The 25,223-nt window shown below is 40.6% G+C and overlaps 1 protein-coding gene across 2 annotated transcripts; it reads left to right on the forward strand.

The window, feature by feature from the left end:
- Positions 1-19,339, forward strand: LOC146310045 (far upstream element-binding protein 2-like). Of its 2 annotated transcripts, XM_084743889.1 has the most exons (18): positions 4-249; positions 2,657-2,759; positions 3,055-3,114; positions 3,364-3,400; positions 3,559-3,611; positions 3,744-3,815; positions 4,014-4,071; positions 7,524-7,695; positions 9,490-9,588; positions 9,673-9,771; positions 9,860-9,962; positions 11,034-11,155; positions 11,272-11,565; positions 11,875-11,990; positions 13,401-13,489; positions 13,835-14,041; positions 14,747-14,934; positions 16,779-19,339. In XM_084743889.1, the coding sequence occupies exons 1-18, from the start codon at positions 121-123 to the stop codon at positions 16,785-16,787; spliced, it is 2,010 nt and encodes a 669-aa protein (XP_084600015.1). In that variant the 5' UTR covers positions 4-120; the 3' UTR covers positions 16,788-19,339. The 2 variants fall into 2 exon arrangements, with proteins under 2 accessions (XP_084600016.1, XP_084600015.1); XM_084743890.1 differs by lacking the exons at positions 14,747-14,934; positions 16,779-19,339 and having other exon boundaries at positions 1-249; positions 13,757-13,897.
- The last annotated feature ends 5,884 nt before the right edge of the window (positions 19,340-25,223 follow it).

A 25,223-nucleotide genomic window follows, 5' to 3' on the forward strand; every position in this document is an offset into this window, starting at 1 on the left:
GGCCGCCGTCGTGTCTCCAGTGCTTTCCTTGCCCGTCGGTTCCTTGACTTTCCTTACCGCTCCTGCGCAGCTCTGCTCCCGGTTTTCTGCCCCCTTACCCACGCCTGTCTGCTGGTCAACATGTCGGAGTACAACGCAGTGCCGCCGCCTGGCTCCGGGGCCCCTCTCGGAGGACAGGCGGCTCTCGGGAACGGAGCAGGAGGCATCAAAAAAGATGCGTTTGCTGACGCGGTGCAGCGGGCCCGGCAGGTGAGGGATGTGACGGGCACGAGCGTGTTTGGAGGGAGGGTTAGCTAAAAAGTTAGCCTGGGGAGCTAACATTGTTGACAGGACTTGACACGCAACTCGGGGATTAATATGTTAAATTCACATATATTTCCGAGTTAATGGTGGTTTATAAATGCACAATTAAGCTAGTTACGTCACGTCACTCGCTAGCTAAAATACTACGTCCCCCAACAAACCTCAGTGTGAACTGGACGACATCTCGTTAGCGTTAGATAACGTTAAAATAGAAATAAGGCACCAGTAGATCAATGTATTATAATAACCAATGTATATGTAATAGCTACCGATTCCAGTCTTTTAATGTCTATGCTATATTAGTGAATCTACCAGACCAGATAGATAGATAGATAGATAGATAGATAGATTACTTCTCAAAGAGAAAATAGAGTGAGTCACAGCAGCAGCCACCCAACAAAATCAAAATGAAGCTGATGATGTTGACTAAATGTAATATAAAATAGAATAAATGAGACAAAAAGAACTGAGGATAGAGACTAATGATATGACCATGATGTTAACCTAAATGTGTGATGAATTCACCCTGCACAAAGACAGTAATTGCAAATCGTACGCATTTTCCTTAATTGATTATTGATAACGTTAATGATCAATTAAAGGGATAGTTCACCCGGAAATGAAAATTCAGTCATTGTTTACTCACATGCTGATTGAAGGTCAGGTTTAGTTTTTTAGTCCATTTAACACTGCTGGAGTCTCACAGGAAAACAGCGCTGTAGAATCTCCCAAACAATATAAGTGACCCTTGATTAGTTTTTAAACAGAAAAAACAACCAGGAGAAAAACCCAGAAGATGCCTCCATACTGCTCGTCTGGTGTAATCCAAGTCTCCTAAAGCCCCAACATGCCGTTCACTTATGCATGCACACTGTCACATGACAGACACCCAGTTAGACAGTTTGCACGCACATGTGAACGTACCTCTAAAATAAGCATCTACAGTGATGACACAGGCTAAAAACATGGTGTAAATGACATCTTTCTAGTCAACTTGGCTTGTTGGGTCTTAAGGAGACTTGGATTGCACCAGACAAGCAGTATGGAGGCATTTTTTTTAACAGTTGTTTTTTATGTTTGAAAACTGGTCACCATTCTCTTCTGTTATTTGGGAAATTCTGCTACACAGTTTTCCTGTGAAACTCCAGTAGTGTTTTGTTGATTGAATTATTAAACCAGACCTTTAATCAGCGTGAGGGTGAGTAGATAATGACTCAGTTTTCATTTTTGGGTGACTTATCCCTTTAATTGATTGCATAGTTTACGAAACACATAAAGACTTATTAAACACACTTGAGTATCAGATTATGTGTGCAGCTCCCTCATAAAAATAATCTAATCTATAAACCGATTATCGATTAATCATTATCATCCACAACACTAATATTGTAATATACTGTTATATAGACATTGCTTAAGACTGTACCATACTGTGGTGAGATGCTTAGTCAAATGTGTAGCTTGTACACAGAAATGAGTCTGCAACATCCAGTATCTACAGATACTAATACCAATCTGATACTGTATTTTTCTCCTCTCTTCAAACAACTAAGTTCTTCATTTTACATTTATATGGATCCACTTTGCTTAACCTAGCCATCTAATGAATACAAAGATGTGACACAGATATTCTACTCCCATGAAGAAAAAAACACATAGCCCACAACATGACTTGGTTATGCAACACTGCTGCTTCCTTTTATTTCCACACACGCTGAATTTTTGGCTACATTTTGAATTGGTCAGCAGTATTCAAACTAGCGCTGCAGATAACAATATCGTCAGTTGATTGGTCGGTTATTTTCTTAATCAGTTGATAGTTTATAATGTCAGAAAATGGTGAAAATTGTTAATCAGTGTTTCCCAAAGCCTAAAATGACCTCTTCAAATGGCTTGTTTTACTCACAAGCCAAAGGCATACAATTTACTGTCATAGAGGAGTAAAGAACCCCCCCAAAAAACACATTTAAGAACAGAAACTTTGACTTTTTTTCTTTAAAAAATTGATCTTATAGTAACTCACACAGCTGAATGATGACAACAGCACTGACAGGTCTTATTCACATTTGGGCTGCTTTTCACGACATCTCTCTCTTAACAGCATGTTGCTGAAAGTTTAGTTAAGCATTTACATGGTAGCTTAGACCAATGGATTGAATCAGATTATACCGCACCCCTGATCTCCAATCCAGTGATTTTGGCTAGTATTGCACTTATACTGATAGTGAGTATCGGATTGGCACATCCCTACTTAAACATGATTGTTTATGTGTGGGCACATTTGAGTGGCAGAGATGTACACTCAGCGTTCACAAGTCTAATGTGTCCATTGAATTTTACACTTATGTTTCAGATTGCAGCCAAGATCGGAGGAGATGCTGGACCCCCCCTTAACAACAACACTACATCAGATGGCTTTCCATTCACTGCTCAGAAACGACAGCTTGAGGATGCAGGTAGGGTGACAGTGGCTCCTTGATCTACTGTGGCTCGGCTTTTATTCACTTGGCGGACAAAAGCGTTTGCTAAGTGAAAGAATATAAACATTAACCACATGTCTATAACCGCGCCTGATGATGGCTTTAGATTAGGGCTGCACAATTAATCGCGAAATTATCGAAATTGCAAAATGATATGTGAGAAAACAGCTTTATAATGAAAAAAAAAAGAAACACAACATATTCAATCCTCACTGACACCTCACACACAAACTCAGTCACAGTAGATATCTGTTGTTTCCCCATCTGACAGATGAACCGGAGAGCAAGAAGCTGGCTGCACAAAGTGACTTGGATTCAGCCAAAGCACTGTGTAAGTTCATCCCCCTATTTTGTGCTGTGTTTACTTTTTTTTGCTTTGTGGTGTTAATAACTCACAGTTGACAGTATTTAACATAGACCTCCAGTTGTACGGTGTTCCTGTTTCAACAGATTGCCCCTTTACCCTTGTATGTCCACACTTCCCCTCCTCTGTCTGTGTCTCATAGTCCATCAGTAATCCAAAACCTCTCCCTTGCTCTGTTTTCTCACTCTCTGTCCTTCTGTTGATGTCCCATCTCAGCTATTGGTGCACAGCTAGCTGCTCTTGCACAACAAAGGTGAGATCTCATTGCTTTCAGTTGATTGTGTATTATCTAGAAGTATGGGCCTCTGTATATGTCTCAGATTGTAGCAAAATTGAATTAGACAGTCTACTATTGCCTGATTTGTTGCTTCTTCTTCCCTCTTTGTCATCTTTGCTTGCTGATCGTGTCAGGCCCGCCTCCACCACAGAGGAGTACAGTGTACCAGACAGCATGGTGGGACTGAGTAAGTGCAGACCAACTCTGTCTTAGCACACATTGATGCCCCTCTCTTTTTGTCATACAAGACACAAACAGATGCCACCATTGAGAGTGTGACCAGCCAACATCTCACAGTTTGCTCTCTCTTTGTCCATAGTTATCGGCCGTGGAGGTGAACAGATCAATAAGATTCAACAGGAGTCAGGTTGCAAGGTTCAGATAGCTCCAGGTACTGTCTGCACTTGTGGAGAGTTAACCTAAAGACTTACCCACAGCTTTCCATTTTTATTATAGTTGACAATTTTATTTTCCTTTTGGTGTTGAATTTGGTTACATATGTGCTCTTTGTGTGTGTGTGTGTGTGTGTGTGTGTGTGTGTGTGTGTGTGTGTGTGTGTGTGTGTGTGTGTGTGTGTGTGTGTGTGCAGACAGCGGAGGCCTTCCGGAGAGGAGCGTCTCTCTCACAGGTTCCCATGACTCCATACAGTAAGTTTCAGATGTAATGCAAACAGGCTCATTATCATTTTATGTGATAGTATCAAAATGATGATAATGTAGATTGCAGTGTGTATAAGGGATGCACCAATACTGATATCACCATCGGGTATACTGCCCTCATGTGCTCATACATGTACTCATAAAACTGATATCCCATACCTGCTGACACATTACAAAAAGTAGTTGCTCAGGACATGACATTTAATAAAAATTTTAAAGAATGGGCTTGTTAATGCTTACCGTCTTATGCACTGTTATTATTAACAAGGACCTTGTTGTCCTCAACATCATTCATTTTAGCAACTGTCCATAAAATTGTTTCAGTCCATGTAAAACTGAAACAAACTCACAGACAGTACCTCTAGACTGCAGCCACTGTCTAATAAGTCCCTCCGGCTGTAAACTTTTTGAATGACTTGGCTAATGTTGGCTAACTGTTAGCATTTTCCAGTCCGGGCTGTGGGTAATAGGCATGCTACAGCTTCTCTTTCTATAATCTGCTTTATTCTGCTGTTAATCTTCACCAAAACGGCCTGACAGCACAGTACACCCAACCTCACTCTTAATGGTTCATGGCAGAATAAACAGTACTGTTGTACATGGCACCACACTCATATTGACCCTCCTAAACAATGGCAGGTATGAACTAATTAGCTCTTCAGCAAGAGGGACATGAAAAAGTAAACTCCTGTTCTGCAAGTCCATAATATTGTTGTGGAATTATTTCTACTGAAATATACAGTGCTCCAAAAACTTAAGGGAACACTTAAATCACACATCGGATATTGGTAAACAAAATATTCAAGTTGAAAATCTCTACTGTTATATTGACATATTCATTACGTAATTCGTTGAGAACAAAATGGTGCAAGATCCATGATGTAAGGTCAGAATTGAAATCACAGGCTGATCCAGCTTGCGTGAATTCAAACAACTCATAATGTGGCGATCTGATGAGATGGCAGATGATGTCCTAGGGCAGGGGTCCCCAAATGGCGGACCGCGGTCCGAGTCCGGACCCACATGGACCCACGGACCCAGACCTATAACCAATAAATTATTAAGAGATTTTAAATTTCGACGGGATGCTTCTATTTTAACTGGCACAACTTTTCTATTCTTTCCGGCGCTGGTTTAGCTGATCAGGAAACACACAGACCAACTGCAGAGAAGCTGCGTGTGGAGGAGACTGTTGTTAATGACGGAGTTTATTACAACAGAAACTAACGTGATGGTTAATGACATCGACACCAACCAGATGCACTTATAAAATTAAACAACTAAACAACTGTTTCTCTGTGAGAAACTTTCAGACCTTCTCACAGCAGAGTGAACAGGTGAGGGAGGAGAGGAGGGCAGACTGATCACTAATCAATCACTGATACCGTCGTCCTCTCGGACTGATTAAAAAATAAAAATGCCAAAATTGGTGACAAACCAAACCTGGGTGTCCACACAAATAAAGTCTTTGTGTAAAACACTGCAGAGTTTAACATTGTGCTGTTTACAGACAGTCTGCTGTCTGTAGTTTGACAGAGACAGCGGGTCGTGTTTAGAAGGGAACCCTAGACCTGTGAAAGACCGCGAGAGTTTGATTATTTTAGTAGAAATAACGGAAACAAATCTCGCGAGAGTTGTGCAAATAAAGAGTTACCTTCTAGACATGACCAAAAAAGGTGCGCAGCTCCAAAAATAGAAAATCATGTCATGGTGTTGAGGTTTTTAATGTGGCGGGCCTCCATAAATAAAACACTATTCACTGATCCACAGAGAGTCACTGAAACACTGATCACTGACCTGCTGTGATGGAAAAATACTCACATTCTTTATTTAGGTATTTTTACATTCTGGTATTAGTGTTTTAACTTAATTACAATTTGAAAGTCCTGCATGTTATTGTTTCCTTTTTTGAAAAATCAACATTTTTATTGCTGTTGTTGTACTTTAATGGTATCCTTATTGGTATTTTTTGATGACTAAATACAGACCCGCAAACTGATAAGAGGAGAAAAAGGTGGCATGTTGGTAAACCAGTCCTCTGTCCTCTGGGGGTCTGGGAGTGTCTGTCCTGCTCCAGAAGAAAAATGTTCTGATTTTAACATGTGAACAAAACATTCTGGTGACTGTTTCAGTTAAAAGTTAGTTCACTCTTCTGTTTGTGGTTTCTGCAGACATCACTACCTTTACTTTTACCTTTGTACTTGGAAAAAAAAGTAAAAAGTAAAGTTACTTTGCTGAGTATTTTTACTTTAGCAATTTATAGTTGTTCATTTAATAGACCTGTCTTATCTTTTCTTTTGTATATTACCATGGTTCTTAAATAAAGCAAAAGTAATGTAAAAGAAAAAAATGCAGAACACGCAATATTTTTTATCTGATTACTCGATTAATCGGCAGAATAATCGATAGATTATACATAAATTTTACTGGTTCGGCCCACTCGAGAAAGTTAGACATTATGATGTTCCAGACCTTTGCTTTAGGAAATTTTCTCTAACTGGACCTCTTTGAATTTTAATTGAATACTCCTGTCCTAGGGGATCTCCTCCCAGCCCTGAGTCAGGCATCAGCTCCTGGACGGTCTGTGGCACTATTGGCAGCATCGGCTGCATCAATACATAATGCCCCAGAGGTTCTCAGTTGGATTGAGGTCAGGGGACATGAAGGCCAGTCAGTGGCACCAGTGCCCTCATCATCCAGGAACTGCCTACACACTCTGGCCACTTGAGGCTGGATGTTTTCCTGCAGCAGGAGGGACACAGGGCCCACTGCCCCACTGTAAGGTCTGACGATGTGTCTGACAATTCCATCCTGGTACCTAACAACAGTCAGGGTACTGTTGGTGAGCATGTGGAGGTTTGCGCGACCCTCAAAGGATATGCCTCCCCAGACCATCGCTTACCCATTGTCAAACCAGTCATAACATTCACCACGACATCTCAAGACTTTTGCATGCCTGTCACATGTGCTCATTGTGAATCTGCTCTCATCTGTGAAGAGACTGGGGCACCAATGGTGAACCTGCCAATTCTGGTGTTCTCTGGCAAATGCCAGTCAAACTACGTGGTGCTGGGCTGTGAGCGCAGGTCGCACTAGAGTATGTCAGGCCCTCATGCTACCCTCATGGAGTCAGTTTCTGACAGTTTGGTCAGTATCCTGCTAGAGGTCATTTTGTAGGACTCTGGCAGCGCTCCTCCTGTTTCTCCTCATACAAAGGAGCAGATACCGGTCCTGCTGCTGGGTTGCAGCCCTGTCCAGCTCTGCTCGTGTAATAGGTGCATCCCTAGTGTGTATATCAAAAGTTTTTCAGAACAATGTGTGTTTAAGTGGGTTTAATGACTCGTTTGATGTCATATTCAGTCAGCGTCATTTGCTGTCAACTCACTGACATGTTCTTGTAAAATGAATGTGGAGTAACTGGTCAACTCTTCCCCGGCTAGGAAAGCCAAGATGCTGCTGGATGAGATAGTGTCTCGAGGGAGGGGCACGCCCCCTTCTTCTTATCACGAGTCCACCAACGGGCAAAACGGCACGGTGCATGAGATGATGATCCCAGCTGGCAAGGCTGGCCTTGTCATTGGCAAGGGAGGAGAGACCATCAAACAGCTACAGGTACAGTCATCACAGAGCTACTGCATTTTGAATTTTTATAAAGTATAATCATCATGACATGTGTGGATTGGTGAGATAGTTTTACTGAATTCAAACTTTAAAAATATTGTGTTAGATAGAGATTTAGAGGCCACCAAAGCGTTTTTATTCCTCCACACTGTCGACAGCCATGGCTGGAGGCATTATGTTTTAGGGTTGTCCTTCCGTCTGTCCCTACATGCACCCCATTCTTGTGAACACAATATCTCAGGAATACCTGGAGGGGATTTCCTCAAGTTTGGCACGATTCTTGCAAAAATGTGAATCATGATTTTTCTCCCTAAGAAATGAGATCAAAATCTCTCACAGACACAATTCTTATTTTTTCAACAAAAACATTTATTGCGCTCTTAGATGCTTAAGTAAAAAACACATATCTGAGATGCTTGCTGATTAGACAGGGCTGTAAACAAGCAGGCACCAGACTTAAACTTAGTCTCTTGTAATAAAAAGAAAAAAAAACCCTCAACTCTCCTCTCCTCTCTTACTTCAGTGATTAAGTTTACTTAAATGCTTCAGCCCGACCAAAAACATCAATTTGGGCTCAAAGATGAACAGATTTGCATTTGGTCATCAAAGGTCAAAGCTCACTGTGTGCTGTGATCACCACAGTGACCACTAATTATGACTTAATGTCACACAAATGTCTAATAGGATAAAATGATGATGTAATGACATTTTATGTACAAAAGGTCAAAGATCAACTTCACTATGACATCATAATGTTCAGCCTTCTATCAGTCGTCTGTCTTTCTCTGTAAAAATAGTCATGTTTCACTGGAAACTGTTCAATGGAATCATCCATTTCAGTATATATATTATACAAGTCTGGACATCTGGGCAGACATGGCAACTTGAATTCAATAGAAGCGCCACATATTTACACTTTGCTAAAAACACGTGCAGCCTGACAAAACAATAAGCATCTATTCTGTGCTGCACATTAGGTGTTCTGAGTTGAAAACTGTCCAACTTTAGGTAAAATGGTTCGCTCTATGTCACTTTTTACTCAGCCGTTAAATCAAACTGTAGAAGGGGCGGGACAAATAGACTACCACAAACTGTGTGCTGCTCTCACTCCTTAAATCGGGCTCTGTCAAACCTCAGCTCTTGAACCAAACGATGGTTCTCTTCAAGATATTTTCTCACTAGGGATGATAATGATTAATTGAAGAATGATTAATTAGCGGTTAAAAATTAGATCGATTAAGCAAAATTTAATCAATCTGCTACTAAATAAAGATCTGAAATATAACATTATTTTTCTGTGCGCACTCCACATGCTATCCAAGAGGCCTATATGTGTTAAATATGTAGGCCTTGATGTTATCATATGTCTCATAGGCTGTGTTTTGCTGTCAGAGATGCAATATGTTGCTCTAGAAATAAAGCTTTGATTGAGGGGGAAAAATGCATTTGGTATTAGCAAAATTTTTATGTTTTTTGATAATGAATTAATCGATTAACTGGTAACTGTTCATGTTACCAATCATCGATTAAGACCGACGGGTTTGTCCTGGCTCCTTACATGCCTCAGCCTTCCCTTCATCCAGCAAGAAGGCTGCTCTACCTTGTGCCCACACTCGTACATTCAGTATTCAGTAATGGCTACTTCTGGGAATGTGCCATATCATAGCAGCCAGAGCATTGTTTTCGAAAGAGCACCTTTCCTTTGTAGCTGGGAAAAAAACATTTTGGTGGACACAGCCACCAAAGACAGACATATCCATAATGTTTCATTGTGGGATATTCCAGGAGCGTGCAGGGGTGAAGATGATCCTGATCCAGGATGCCTCTCAGGGACCCAACGTTGACAAGCCCCTGCGCATTATCGGAGATCCCTACAAAGTGCAGGTACCTTTATGAAAACATCTCATCAGGATAAAAGCGCAGTACTGAGTTGCGGTGCACCATAACCACCACATTTTCCTTTTTCAGCAAGCACAGGAGATGGTGCAGGAGATTCTGAGGGAGAGAGACCATGGCGGCTTTACTGAAAGAAATGACTTCGGCTCCCGCATGGGCGGAGGCATGGATGTGAGTATTTTCGGGAGCAAGATCAGAAGTGGGAGCAGCTGTCTTTGAAACAAATCCAAGTTTACTAAAAGATCTGTTTTCCGCTCAGATCCCGGTACCACGACACTCAGTCGGTGTGGTCATTGGACGCAATGGAGAGATGATCAAGAAAATCCAGAATGATGCTGGAGTTAGGATACAGTTCAAACAAGGTAGGACTCTGTGCTGACTTAGGTTGCACTTGTACATTCTCCATAATAGACCCTTTTCAGGGTGGCCATGTTGATATGAAATAAAAGTGTAAACACAGGTGTTACCAGTCATACTAATAAAGGCCCTGTTCCATTTAGTGTAGCAGACTTTTTCCAGTAAGCCAGCATACATAATAGCAGTAAGAAAAACAATGCTTTGGCTTCACTTTTAGGGGGTTCTCATGTTGTCCAAACTATGGCCCAACTGCAGTCCGCCCCCTAAACACTCCCCCTACCCGCTCTCACTCCATTTGTGCTTTTCACGTGAAGGGTCCTCTCACATTGAGTGCTGTTCGAAACCACTCAGCCTGAAAGGCGAGTGGGTTAAAAGACATACAATAAGGCTTAGAAACCACACTCCTCCTGGTGTGACGAGCGAATTTATTTCTAAAAGATACGTAATAAGTCACCTTGCCTCAAACAGACGTGGTAGACATTTTTGTGCACACATAACAGAATGAAATGATGAGAAAATGTTCAACAAACTGAGATGCAGCCAAAGAAGCGTGGAATCAAGTTTTTATTTATTTATTGTTCTTATTTTATATTTCCTCATGTTTAAATTGTTCATATTTTTTATATATTTGTAACACTGAAAATTTCCCCATCGGGACTAATAAATGAAAATCCTGTCTTATCTTAATTAGTCATTTTTCTTTTCACAAGCTTAGGATGCCATGAATATAATGAGTGTGTCATGTCATTTCCACTTAACATCTTTGTTGATGCTATTTATAAGATTATCATTTCAATATTTATTTAATTACAGTATCCATCTTAATGAGTGTTCCCATTTCCGTCAGAGAATAGCGAGGGCATCCCAAAGCTTGCCGGTGTATTTACACCCTCCCCCTTGTTTAAGTAACCCTCTGTATCTGCGAGTGTAGCTGCACACAGACTCACACTCGTCACGGATCAGAATTGGGGCCTGTATGTCAGCGTTTCAGCACTACAAGTGACCCTTCCTCATTAGTAATGTGATTCAGTGTTAATATCAAAACTCTTTCATGCATTTTAAAAACTTTCTCACAGATGACGGGACTGGTCCAGATAAGATTGCCCACATCAGTGGACCCCCTGACCGTTGCGAGCACGCTGCCCAGATCATCAACGACCTGCTGCAGAGCATCAGGGTCAGAGAGGAGGGACAGGGGGTATGGATCAGCCTGTGTCACACAACAACATGCTTTTGTTGTCTTGTAAACTAACAGACATAACATAAAAATATTATGCTTGTAGTACTGAGGCTTTCTGTCTCCTCCATCCACAGGGACCCCCAGGTCCGCCGGGCATGCCTGCGGGCAACAGGGGCCGAGGTGGGGGACAAGGCGGCTGGGGCCCCCCTGGAGGGGAAATGACCTTCTCCATTCCTGCCCACAAGTGTGGGCTCGTGATTGGCCGGGGAGGAGAGAATGTCAAGTCCATCAACCAGCAGACGGGGGCCTTTGTGGAAATCTCTCGACAACCGCCCCCCAACGGAGACCCCAACTTCAAGCTGTTTATCATTCGGGGCTCACCACAGCAGATCGACCACGCAAAGCAGCTCATTGAAGAGAAGATTGAGGTACATATCATTCTTGTTTTAACAAACCCCAATTACAGAAAAGTTGGGACCCTGTATAAAATATAAATAAACAAGGAATGCTATGATTTTCAAATCTTTTTCAACCTATATTTAATTGAAAACAGCCCAAAGACAAGATATTTGATGTTAAAATGCCAGTGAACTTAAATCTAGATCAATCAATTAGTTGATCAACAAAGCAGAAAAGGCAAAACATTTGTTGGTTCCAGCTCCTCAAACGTGAAGATTTGATGTTTGTCTTAGTCCTTTGTACGTCCATTTGATGAGTGATTATGCCATGTGTTCCAGGGTCCTCTGTGTCCTGTAGGCCCCGGGCCAGGCGGACCAGGTCCTGCTGGCCCGATGGGTCCTTACAACCCCACCCCATACAACCCTGGACCGCCCGGGGCGCCTGGACCACCACAGTGAGTAGCTACAGCTCGTGTGGAGCTGTTTGTGCAGCTTTGTGGTAGCTTCTAAGAAGAATGGACCTAATGCATGAATCGTTTATAGAATTAGATTTGATTCCTGTTTGTGTCCAGGTAAACTTTTTTTTTTTTTTTTTTTTTTGGGAGGGGGGGGGCACTTTTTAAAAATGACAAGCAGTCATGACCCCATTCACAATAGGTCTTATCAGTTCTTTTGTGTATAAATGAACATTCCTGATCATTTGTACGGCCATCTTAGAATCACTTGATATTATCTTGATGTGTGTTATTTTATGAGCCAATTTCATTACTTTTATTTCTCATCATGAGAAAACAATATTTGACATTTAAGCCTGCTTCACAAGTAAAACAAAATAAGTGCATTTTGGCAGAATCAACAATAATTTTTTTCCTGTCATCAGTACATATACATTTTAAATGATTTAATTTAAAAAAATAGTGAAAAATAGTCTCTTTCCGTTATCTATAACTTAGGCAGCCCAAATAAAATCTCCTGTGACCCAGTCTCTGGGCATTAGACCACACGAAAGGCAGTACACACAAATGGCAAATCATATTTTGTGTGAAATATTAATAATGATGAAGAAAAACCAATTTACTTTTTGAAATACATTAGAAGGTGTTTAACAACTATTTATTCATTTGATAACTGTAAACATTTACACTTTAAAGACAATTAGGTTCAAGGTTACTACACAGTAGTACTATTTTGTTTTCTAAAATATAAAATTCAGAAATTCTAAAAGTAAACTGATCTTATAAGTGCTGTGTTATTCACGGCTAAATTCCACCAGGTGCGGCTGCATCGCGTTATGTTTGTGCCACGTCAGCCGGAGCTGATCACAGCCGTTCTACACAATGATTTTGATTCTACCAGCAGCACCTCGGCGTGTCCCAGAAGTGGCTCTCCGCTCCGCTTCAAGTATGTGCCGAGTCTATTTTTGACAGATGCCGTGTCAGTTAGCACGAAGTGGATCGAACAGGCAGGAAGGACACAGAAAAGGCAGGGAGAATCCAGTGAATTTTCAGAATAAAAGACCCTGTACAGACTTAAGATCAGAAAGACAGACAGAAAAGAAACTATTTAACCATGTAGCCTGCTTATCCATGGTAGAAGCGCATAGAGCAAGAAAAGAGGACTTAATCAATAAAATCTGGGCACAATGCTCCGCTGCTAAAATGCTTGTAAAATGCTGCTGGTGGGGCTTGCAGCCGTGCGGAGGACGGGTCAGAACCGTGGTGCAGACATGCCGTGCTTGGTGGAATCAACCGGTTAGCCTCACTCTGTAATTTTACAATTTAAAATGTCCTAGAACGCTTTTGCAATTTATGCCATTGACTAATTATGCAAACTTTTTAATAATAAACTATTTGTTTCCTCCTCAGTGGTGGTCCCCCTGGTCCTCACCAGTACACTCCTCAGGGCTGGAGCAACACCTACCAGCAGTGGCAGCCCCAAGCACCCCATGACCCCAGTGAGTCACCTTTGACTTCACTGCCTCTCCTGGTTTTCAAGGATCAGTGTTTATTTTTGCTGATTTTAGAACACATGAACCCTACTTCAGTATTTTCATCCCAGGCTGTAGGTTTTACTGTATACTCACCCAGTCATTTCAGATGAGTAATGACTTTTTTATTTTTTCTAAATCTGGGAAGGTCAACAGGAGTGCTGATGGAAATGTTGCGATGAGTTGTGAGCAGTTCTGGCTAACCCTGTCTCTGTTTCCCCCCTGGTCTCCAAGCCCGGTCTCCAGGCCAGTAGCAGGGGCTCACCCTCACCCTATGAGGACCTCACCCCCTCCACCCTGCATCTTTTCTAGGCAAGGCAGCAGCCAATGACCCCAACGCAGCCTGGGCGGCCTACTACGCACAGTATTACCAGCAGCCGTCGGGGGCTGTGCCGGCCCAGTACCCCACAAACCCAGCTGGAGGTGCCCAAACTTCAGGGGACCAGACCCAGCCCGCACAGACGCCGGGGGGCCAGCCAGACTACACCAAGGCCTGGGAGGAGTACTACAAGAAGATGGGTGAGACCGCCAGAGAACACCATCTGTAACTTTGCCTGCTGAAATGATTTGTTGGTTTGAACAGTCGATCAACAGAAAAATCAAACACTTTTTTGTCCCATTTTCAACACTGAAGTCACACCACAGCTCAAACAAACTAACAGATCGAGGCAGCTGTATACCAACAACTGTGTTCTGTGAGGTACAATGACTGATATCATATTGACTGATATTATTATTACTTTGTTTTGGTGGACTTTTTTTTAAGTGGCTAAAATACATTTTGCTGCTGACCGTGTCCACAACAGTACAGCAGCTGCTTAGCTTCTGGACAGGAGGCTTTCAGACCGCCATCTACTGTAGGTAATACACTATTAATAAGCACCTCATATGGCTCACGACAGATAATTCAAACTATCCCTTTAACGTGGTGGTCTAGCAGCAGTTGAACAGCACTATAAATCACATTTGTATTGACAAAATTGGAAAGTTATATTCATTGAGGTTATTTAATTAAAACTAACTCATTAAATCTGATGAATGGAGGATTGATTTTTGTTTGAGGATTTATTTATTTCATTTCTTTTTTTTTAAGATGCAGGCATAAATCTATTGAAAGCCAATTTTGGACACAGAGAAAGTTCCTAAGGTGAACTGTTTCTGGTCTTTAGCTAGCAGTAACGTAGCGGTGAACTGACTCGTGTCTCCTTTGTCCGTGTCCTCCAGCCCAGGCTGGTGGCTCTGTCCCTGGGACAGCAGCTGCAGCCCCGGGAGCAGCAGGCGGAGCGGCATCCACGACGGGGGGCCAGCCGGACTACAGCGCAGCCTGGGCAGAGTACTACAGGCAGCAGGCTGCGTACTATGGACAGACGGGACAGGCCCCGGGCCAGCCAGCCACTCCGCAGCAAGGACAGGTTGGTACAGATGCTACACACAGGTTTTTATCCGCCTGAACATCATACACTTTACCATTTATGGTAAGAAGGTGATTCTTGAGTGGTTTTCATACGTAGTCCAGGCATTTTACCCAAAAGTGTAGGTCAACCTCACACAAATGCAACACAAACAAACAGATTTTGTACCTTCAATGTGTTCTGAATGAGAGAAAAGTCAAAAAATTTGACAGATGTTTATTGTTAATGAAAGTTTCCTGGATAACATAAAATATTCTAAGAGATCCATGTAGTGGTTGAAAGGTGTTCCTTAACTATAATCTGGTTACATTTGTGCTTCCTAAAATATTAAATTAAGTTAACATCATTTTATTCACGGTGTCTGCAGGGTCTTAAAAGTATTACAATGATTCAATTCAAAAACTAAAAAATTAGGGCCTTGAATTTCTTTTACAAAGGTCTTAATTTTTTCTTGTCCTTTCATAGGATTATGTGTCAGGGCACATTAAGTATGTACAGGCACAATCATACACACACACACACACACAGCAAAATCAGTCAACAACAGGGCGAAGATGGTGCAGTCGAGAGACAGTAAACTTCAAATAAGTGAAAGATTGTCCCACTAGAGTTGACAAGAATTACACTTGTTAAGTTAGTGGCACAAAGCGAGTAAAGACACAGGAACATTTGTTTGCGCTCAGATGAACTCTTCCCAAGATTTATTGATAAGGCCTGTTGTGAATTGGGTCACAATGGTTTGTCATTTTTAAAAAGTAGGTCCCAGAAAAATATGTTCGGAAAACCATATACATCTTGGCACTGATTGACATAAATTGAAAACAAAATGATTTAACTATCACTTATAATAGCACGTTTATATTACTTTCAAGATATGTGTCAATGCCAAATTGGCACTAATGTCCATTTTGGCAGTGACGATCATAAACTTGTAAACCTTGTTTAAGAAAAAAATAATCCAAACTGACGTCCTTAAATGTCTTTTTTTGTCCACAACTCAAAAATATCCAGTTTGCTGTCAGAGAGGAGTAAAGGAACCAGAAAATATTCACATTTATGAAGCTGAAATCAGAGAATTTAGACTTTTTTCTTAAAAAGTGACTCAAAAGGACTAACCAATTATCAGAATAAATGCAGATTAATTCAATAGTTGATTAATAATAGATTAATCATTGCAGTGTTTTATGTTTGTGGTTAGATTTATTAGTTTGTCCAGCTGTTCTTTCCTTTGTTGGTTGCAATTTATTGATTGACTCATTGATTTTAAGACAAAAAAGTTTGAAATTTCCACCCAGTGAAGTATTTTTTCACCAGGATAATGAATTGGCAGCTGTGTGCACTGTGCATGGTAGTGTATTGTTCTTTATTTTAAAACTCTAATCCTGCTAATAATCCCAGTTTTTACTAAATGTATCTGTAATCTGATTAGATCTTTTTTTATCTGTATCTGTAATGGAAAACAGTTATATTTTTTTTGTATTCAGATTATGTTAGATGTAATCCATTACTCCCTAAACCTGCCTACATCAGACGCCAAGCAAAAATCTACTTTTTTTTTTTACATTGTGATTGTGACATGATTTCAGTGTGATTTCAGTGTTTTTCAGTACTTTCCTCCACTTTGATTTTTTTTTTTTTTAAAAAGACGTGTTTTTCAGACTGAAACAGTTTCAGGAGTTTCTGTTGCGATTGGCGCGTGTGTGTGTGTGTGTGTGTGTGTGTGTGTGTGTGTGTGTGTGTGTGTGTGTGTGTGTGTGTGTGTGCGTGTGTGTTGGGGGTGTCATGCTGTATAATTGCCCACACTAACAAACTTGTGTGCCTCCTTTCAAACACTTGCATTTTAGACGCAGTGAGAGTTCAAGGCAGGTGTCTGACGCCGGAGAGAATCGGGAAGACGGGATGAAGAAGACGACTCCGACCTTAAGGCCAGAATCTAGCCTGTTAAGATTTATCTTTTGTTCCTTTTCTTTCTTTCTTTTTTTTTTAAAACGAATGAAACCCTTCCTCACCACCAAACAACACCTGGATACTTTTTAATAAAAATGTGAACTGAACAAACGTTCTAGTGCTTTGCTGCTGAGGGGAGGGAGAAGACTGATAATCCCGTCGTGACAGATACCACACAGCTTCTCAATGCCTCGACATACATTTATATAAGAACATGGAAGCCTCGAAGCGCTTACTTCATTGCAGAGGAGACACGAGTCGCCAATAAATCTGTCTAATCTTCCTTTTATTAATCTTAAAATCCCATTTTTAACACTTAGCTTCATACCCTTGTGTTATATTTACTGAACTATTAGGACTCTAGTCATGTGTATCTGGCACAGGTAATACATCAGTGAAATCCCTTTTAAAGCTCATTTGATTTTATTTTTTTTATTATTAAATTGTCACATTTCCCCTTCTGCTGAGATTTGCATGGTGTGTCAACTGGTGTACATTTGGATTGTTTTTCTTTTGCTTACGAACGTGTCCACTTGCAGTATTTTGTACGAGTGAGCCAGTTTTACGGTGTACAAAAGGAACCCTACAGTGTTGATTCATGCATGTGGGATGTCTAATAACTGCTGGGAGCTGATGGAGGTAGGTAGATGATCAAACATTTAATAGGAAGAAATATTCTCCACGATGCAAAGCCATGAATTGTTTGAGAAATGGAGGCGGGAATCTGCTTTTGCACTCAGATATTCCAATGTTTCTATTCAAATGATTTAATTCAGGATCCTGTGACAGGTATTTGGACAGTTTTTGTTTTTTAAATGGCTTACAGGTGGCAGGATTTAATGCGCCTTACACCAGGTTATGCATCTTTGTTCTGGCCTTGGATACAAGTGGCTTCCAATAAACAGGCCTGCCATAAATACCCATTTATGATGCCATAATTTAAGACTTTTCTCCTTGCTTCAGTTTATTTTGTATGGCAGTCACTGACCCATCCGCTGTTCAAGCACCTCTTTTGCCTCTCGAAATGTCCATTCAGGAGTTTTTTTTTTCACCAGAGCTCACATTTTGGGGCTAGAAACACGCCGGCTTACTGTGAACGGATGGTCAAAATTGAGATTTTTTTAAAAAAATGCCTTTTTCAAATTTGGCCAGCTTGGTGTGAACAATCCTAGTTTTGACAGAGAAGTAACACACACACCAGTGGGTTATGGTGAGGTGCTGATTACTGCAGGTAGACTTGAAAGTAGGAAAAAAGGTTCACACACGCAGGCTTCATGTGCGCTTCTCTTTAATTCCCATGACGTTTTGGCCCTCAGGCCTTCTGCAAGATCACCAGTCAGTGAAAACAAAAAAGCTCCGGTTTATCAAATTAACCGGACACACCAGATGGTTTGCTTTGTTACATAGAACCATCTGGAAAGTCGTCCTTAGAAACTGTTTGGAAAAGGGCAGGCACTTTCAAAAAAAAAAAAAAAAAAAAAAAAAACACTTGGCAGGTGATTGGATGAACCATCTGTCTTATCACGTCTAAATTTAACTAATACAGGTTGTCAACTAAAATATGTGAATCACAACTTTGTGAGTGTTGTCACGTTGGGTACGATTGGTTTGTACCTTCCCTGAGTATCCACTGAGCAGTCCACTTCCTTGTTTGTTTGTTATGGCTAGTTTTCACACTTGATGTGAACAGTACACGTGTTCACACAAATCAAATCAACTGGACTTTGGGGTCAAGTGTACACTGATCCAGGCCCTGTGTCTGATCAAACGACGAAAGAAAGAGGGGCCGGAGCTACAGCCAATCAAATTACATCAAACAAAATGACATGTTGATCGCGGCCTGATGGCAGACGCGTTGTCAGAATGAAAGAGAAGCACATGGAGTCGGAGTGTGCAACAATTCAAATGATCTCACGCTGCAGATGTGACTGTCAGGCCTTTTTATAACTAACACACACGTACTGCTCGTGGGTATTCTCCTCAAGGCAACTGCATATCAGTCCCTGTCACTTTAAAGTGTTGTGACTTTCATGTGAAGGCCTTGTCACCCTCTGTCCGCAGGTTCTCCTTCAGCGGGAACGCGTCTCGTAAGGCGACAGTTCAACATGCTGCGATTTTTATTTCCTCTCAAGGTTGCATGTTATTGCTTTTTACTTTATATACTTTGATGCCAACAATAATCTGTTGATCTTTTGCCTTCCCACAGCCATTGTTTGTGTGTAACACAATTAAAATTTAGTCTTCCAATGTGTCCCACTTTAAGATATATTGTATATGTACATATATTCAGCAATATACAGCTGTTGGTTTTGACTTACAGAGATGTATCAGGTATGATTCTTGTATTCTGAATGGCAGCTGTGAGCCTGCCTTTGGCAGCAGTGTTGATATTGTTAATAGATGACCACCAGCAGCAATACTCTGAATTAAAAAGGGGCAGAAGTCAATTACTTTAAAATGTGTGTTGGAACATTTTGTTGTCCTGTTGTTCTTTGACAGCCTGTACAACCCCAATTCCAAAAGAGAAGGGACACTGTGAAGCATGTAACGTAAGTAAAACAAGACTGCAGTGATTTGCAAATACTTTTCAACTTGTATTCAATTGAATACAATAGAAATACAAGATATGTGATGTTCAAACTGATTAACTTCATAGTTTTTTGTAAATATATATTCATTCTGATTTTGAATGTTCAAAAAACTCCTCTTTGGAAATATCCAAAGGTAAACAGGTTAACTGTGCAAGTCACAAGCGAGGCTCATGTCTTAACTTTCAGGTCTCGAGCGAGTCCCAAGTTACTGTGGTGAGAATCAAGCAAGTCAAGTCTGATGATCCCCCACAGTTTCCATATTTAAATCATTTAAAAGACAGTGGAGCTGCAACAATTCATTGATTGTTAATCATTATTATTTAATGTGGTTATTAAATTAACCACAAACTATTTTGGTAATCAGTTAATCCATTTGAGCAGTTTTTTAAAAGATTTTTTAGCTTCATAAATGTGAATATTTTCTGTTTTCTTCACACCTGTATAACAATAAATTGAATATCTTTTAGTTGTGGACAAAACAAGACATTTGAGGACATCCTCTTGGTCTTCGAGAAACACTGACCAACATTTTTCAACATTTATTGGACCAAACATTTATTTGACTGATGGAGAAAATCATGGATAGATCAATCCACAATGAAAATAATCATTAGTTGCAGCCTTAAAAGACAGTGGCCATGAAAATTTGAGTTCTATTTTCAACTGTTGCAGCCTGCTTAGATAAATCTTACTGATTTTTGAGTTTGTGGCACAGAGTCTAAATTTTAAGACTTTTGGACCACTTCCCTCCATGCTTTTACATCTGCTCGTCTGCCTAGGAAAAAGCAAAGATTGATTTTTTTAAAAAAGTTTAAGCTTTACAAAAAATTTAGTCAAGCAAGTCTCAAGTCCTCAAATTTGCAACTTAAGTCAGTTATTTAAGTCTCCCACTTCTGGGTGACAGTATCATGACTTGGTAGTAAAGGGACGTCTTCAAAAGGCTCAGTTGTTCACAAGCCACAATGAAGCCAGGCTGATGTTCTGCATTGAATGCCTGTGACTTTTGACCTCCCAGGCGGCACTACATTAAAAACAAAATAAAACTGTGTAAAGGATACAGCAGGTTTTGGAGCAGCACATGCTGTGATCCAGATGATGTCTTTTTAAGAGACGTCCCTGCTTATTTCAGCGAGGCAATGCCAAGACACAATGTGCACATGAAACAACACCGTGGCTTTGATCTTAAAAGAGTTCAGGTACTAGACTGACCCGCCTGCAGTCCAGACCTGTGTCCCATTGAAAATGCGTGGTGCATTATGAAGCACAAATCAGGACAACAGAGACACCGGATTGTTGACCACCTGAAGTCATATATCAAGCAAGAATGAGAAAGAATTTCATGTTCAAGATTTAAAAAAAAAATTTGTCTTCAGTCCCCAAACACTTACTGTTAAAAGAAAAGCTGATGGATCACAGAGGTAAAGACTGAGTGTATATTCATGGAAACAAAGTAAATCAGTTTGATCATTAAATATTTTTGTGCTGTAATCAATTAAATGCAGGATTTAAAAGTTTTTGCAAACTCTCATTCTACTTTTATTTACTAAACGTCCCAACTTTTTTTCTGGAATAGGGTTTGCACAAAAAAACAGCCGTCACAACAAAAGCGCACTTAGGAGATATCACCACTAGATGTCACTATTAGTCTACCTCAGATTAAGCAGACAGCGCTGCAAAGCTGAATCCAGTTACTGACAGCTATATTAATCATTTTAAAGATGATCTCTTTTGAAATGAGTAACTGAATCCACAGTTGAGATAAATCAAAAATCTGTGAGGATGACTCAGTGATGTTATTTCCAACCAGACATTTTGATCTCATATCTCTAAACTCTTCTAACACCGACTGAATGTATCTGTGGTTTGTATTTCAGACAGTATGTGAGCACAGGTTGCATATGGGAGCACGAGCCAGGAAGTCAGTCTACTGATCAAACTGATGCCTTGATTAAACTCTGCTGGTTAACCACAAAGAATATAAATACTGAGATGTGACGGACTGCATTTCCTGTTCAAACAGACACTTATTATCAAACTTCAAGGAAAGTAAAAGAACAAGAGGGAACACGATGCAATTTTAAAAATTCTTTAATTTATATCTTTAAAATTAAAAACATCTGAATTGCATTCTACCACCTCCAAAGGCACAGTCATACTTACAGCAGACCAAATTCATAAAACACTGCCACTTAACATCTTTTTTCTCAATTTGTTTTGTACATAAGAAACAATGCACTATAAAAATGACTTAACATCTTTCTTACTGGGTAAACAATGGCCATTCTATATGCTGTAGATCATTAAAAGACTGGAGTGATATGTACTCAGCTGTGGTAGCATATAAAGGATGATGTGCTGGTTTGAGGCTGCCGGTGCCTGTCTAAAACATGTGCACTGCAGCTATTTAAAGACGTCGTATTTAAAAAAATCCAAAAAAATGACATGTTTACAACAACCAATCGTGACGAACAGTGTTTAAGAATATGGATGTTTGAAGCAAAACAAAGCCAGTGGCAGGAGGGCGGAAACGCAGCGAGATGAAAGCACGGTGGAGGGAGATGAGTGTCGGTGGAGGACTGCGCAGGAAAAGAGTCATCAGATCTCTCACTTCTCAACAAATTCTCCCGAACGCGTCGACTGGTACGAAATCTGACTCCCGCAACGCCACTCCTCCCCCACCACCACCACCACCGTTGAGAACACACCTCAGACTTCAAAGAAAATGAGAAACATTTCACGTAACTCTGTCTGAGTTTTTTAAAGACAATAGTCAGTATGTGCAAAGAGGCAGGGCCTTAGCCTGTGTGTGGAAAAGTCAGAAGATATGATAGAGGATCGATAACTGAACGTACAATCACAAATCAATAATGCACACAAAGGTTGCTTACAATGTGTGACAACACAGCACCATACACTGCACAAGAGGTTCACTTAGTGACAACAAAATTCAAAATAGTGGATAAATATACAGTAGAATATAAGTATATCACCGTTCTTACTCAGGCACAGTCCTCCTTAAAACATGGAAAGAGTTCAAAAACAACAGGATCAGAGAATGAGGATAAAAGAAGGGGTGTCACAATTTTCATTTGAAATCAAAAATCTGGAGAAATGAGTTTTCAGTTTCAGCAATCGAATCGAAAGGCAGACACGGTTTTTTATTTTCCTCACCACCCCACCTGCGTGACCGAAGTAAAACCTAACACTTACAGGTGTGATACCATGTAGGCTCTTTAAAGGGGCAGTTCACCCTAAATTAAAACTCTGTATTTTCCCCATGGCGTGTAGTGCTCTTTATTCATCTAGATCAGGGGTCTTCGGTGTTACATGCTGCTCTTTTTGCTCCTCTCAAGTGGCCCCCTGTGGCTTTGACAAAAACTTAGATTGAAACAAGTATTTTATTTCTTATTTCTTATTTCTTGTTGTCGTAGGCCCGAATAGATGCTTACATTCTCCAATTGTAAAAATGTGCAGCTTACACACCGAATAATATTTTGTCAGCTAAAACGTGTCATAGCCTGCATGGCTTGGCGCCTTTTCCTCTAAATTTTGCTGGTACTTAAACTTGAGTCTCCCTTGGCCAAATCCCAAAACATGAAGTCTCTGAGGGAAAAAGAGAATTTAATAGTGGCTCCAGACTGATTTATGCAGAGTTTTGGAGGCATCAGCTGCAGAGATCTCTGCCTTCACTCCACCTGGCACTGGGCTTGTGGCACACAAAGCATAAAAAACAGTAAGTTTAAAAAAATTCTAAACCAGCGTCTCTTAGCAGAAATCATGACCCTGTTACTCAAGATGATGCGCAAACCTTGTTGTGAACTACTTTCTCTTTAGAAGAAAAGAACGTAGTTCCCCCCTACTACAGAAACAAAGTACTTCCTACATGAAACTGCACACAAGGTCTGTGGGTTATCTTGAATAAGTGGGGCATGATTTCTTGAAAAGAGGTTCTGTTTTTTATTTCTTTTGTTCCATCTAGTTCCGTTACATTTGAAAGAAGGCAGACATGTCTACTACTCTAGATGGATTAACAGCACCAGAGGAAAAATATATATTTTTGATTTGGCAGTGAACTGTCTCTTTAAAGAACTGGAAAATGTGAATGACAGCTGCAGGATAAAACCAATGATCTGTTTATCTTCACACATCAAATCAAAATCAAATCAAATTGTGACCTTAATGGCAAAAGTCAAATTGAATCATGGATTTGGAGACTTGTGACACCCCTAGATAAAAGCAAACAGGTTTGGCACGCACACGTGGAAAAATCTATCGAAATAAGGCAAGAAAATGATATGTTAAAGGAAAATGAGGCCACAGAGGAACAATGTGTTGGCTGGACAGGAATGGAGCACTTTGAACATAAAAGTATGACACATACAGATAAAGTACCTCTCTCGTGGAACCAGGTGTTCAATAAAAGAGAGAGGATTTTTTGCAGCAACTATAATGGGAGCCCCAATTCCACAGCCGTAGCTTTATCTTTACAAGTGTGTGTGTAGCAGCTGCGACAGGCACTCCAAGAACACGGAAACTTTTTTTTTTTACTTTACAGGCGAGTAAAATCAAACAGTAAATCTACATGTGTCTCCCAAATCAAAACCTGAACGCCTTTGGAAAATATCTACAGAAGAAACGGTCCACACTCGGCGTGACCCGAGATCACGTAATGAGACGCACACGCGCCTATGTACATCCCCCCCATCACCACCCCCCCCGTCGTGGAAAAGCCTCCAGAAGTAACAGCAGAGCGGCGCAACCCACAAGAAAACAGACACGCACACACAAACGAGACAAACCCAACCAGAAATCCCAACCGCCTGCAAACGTCTCTTCCCTTCTGAACAACACAGCTTCCCCACAGCGTTTAAAGGGGTAGTTTGGATTATTTGAAGCAGGGTTGAATGAGGTACTTGTGTATTAGCTACAGTAGATGGTGGTCGGCACAAGAGGCACCAGCGATGTACATAAATTAGCCATTTAAACCAAAGGTCCACTTAAAAAAATGTATCAGTTTAAGTGTATGCTATATTTAGAATATTTTCACAGCTTAACTTTGCCATCAGCCATACTTTTCTCAAATATTGTTCTCTCCAAACCAACCAAATTCCATAGGCAAAATCAGTCATTTTACCACACAGAGCATATGAGTTGCTAGTCTACTGCTGCCTCGATTTGGTAGTTTGTTTGTGTTACTGTATGACTTTGGTGAATCTGAACTATCTTTTTAAAACACCATAGTCAAAAAATAACATAAACAAACTAAAAGATTGAGGCAGCAGCAGATTAGCGAGTCCCGTGTTCTGCAAGGTAAAATTGCTGATTTTGTCTATGGAGTTTGGTTGGTTTGGAGAGAGTGATATTTGGCTTATATAATGGTTGTTTCCTGTGAGAAAAGGCTGTCTGACAACAAAATAAAACTGTGAAAATACGATGCATATGTTTCAATTGATATCGATTTTGACTCATTAGCCGTCTACTGTACACTGACCTCATCTAACCCCACTTCAAATAGTCTGAACTATCCCTTTAATGTATTAGTAACAACTAAATTCAGCAACGATTTGCTGTTGAAGGTCGGCTTTGTTCCCTCCTCCTGTATATACTTTTACACACACACATCACAGTATTTTCAAGACCACTTTGATACGGCAGTGACAGTTTGAGGAGGATCGAAGGTGAGCAGAAGTTTCTCAGCGAGGCTACAGGTTGCAATGCAATGAGAGAGACAAAAAAAACAAAACAAAAGAA

This window comes from Lutjanus erythropterus, chromosome 19 (assembly GCF_056507025.1).
Source record: "Lutjanus erythropterus isolate fLutEry1 chromosome 19, fLutEry1.hap2, whole genome shotgun sequence".
NCBI lineage: Eukaryota > Metazoa > Chordata > Actinopteri > Lutjaniformes > Lutjanidae > Lutjanus > Lutjanus erythropterus.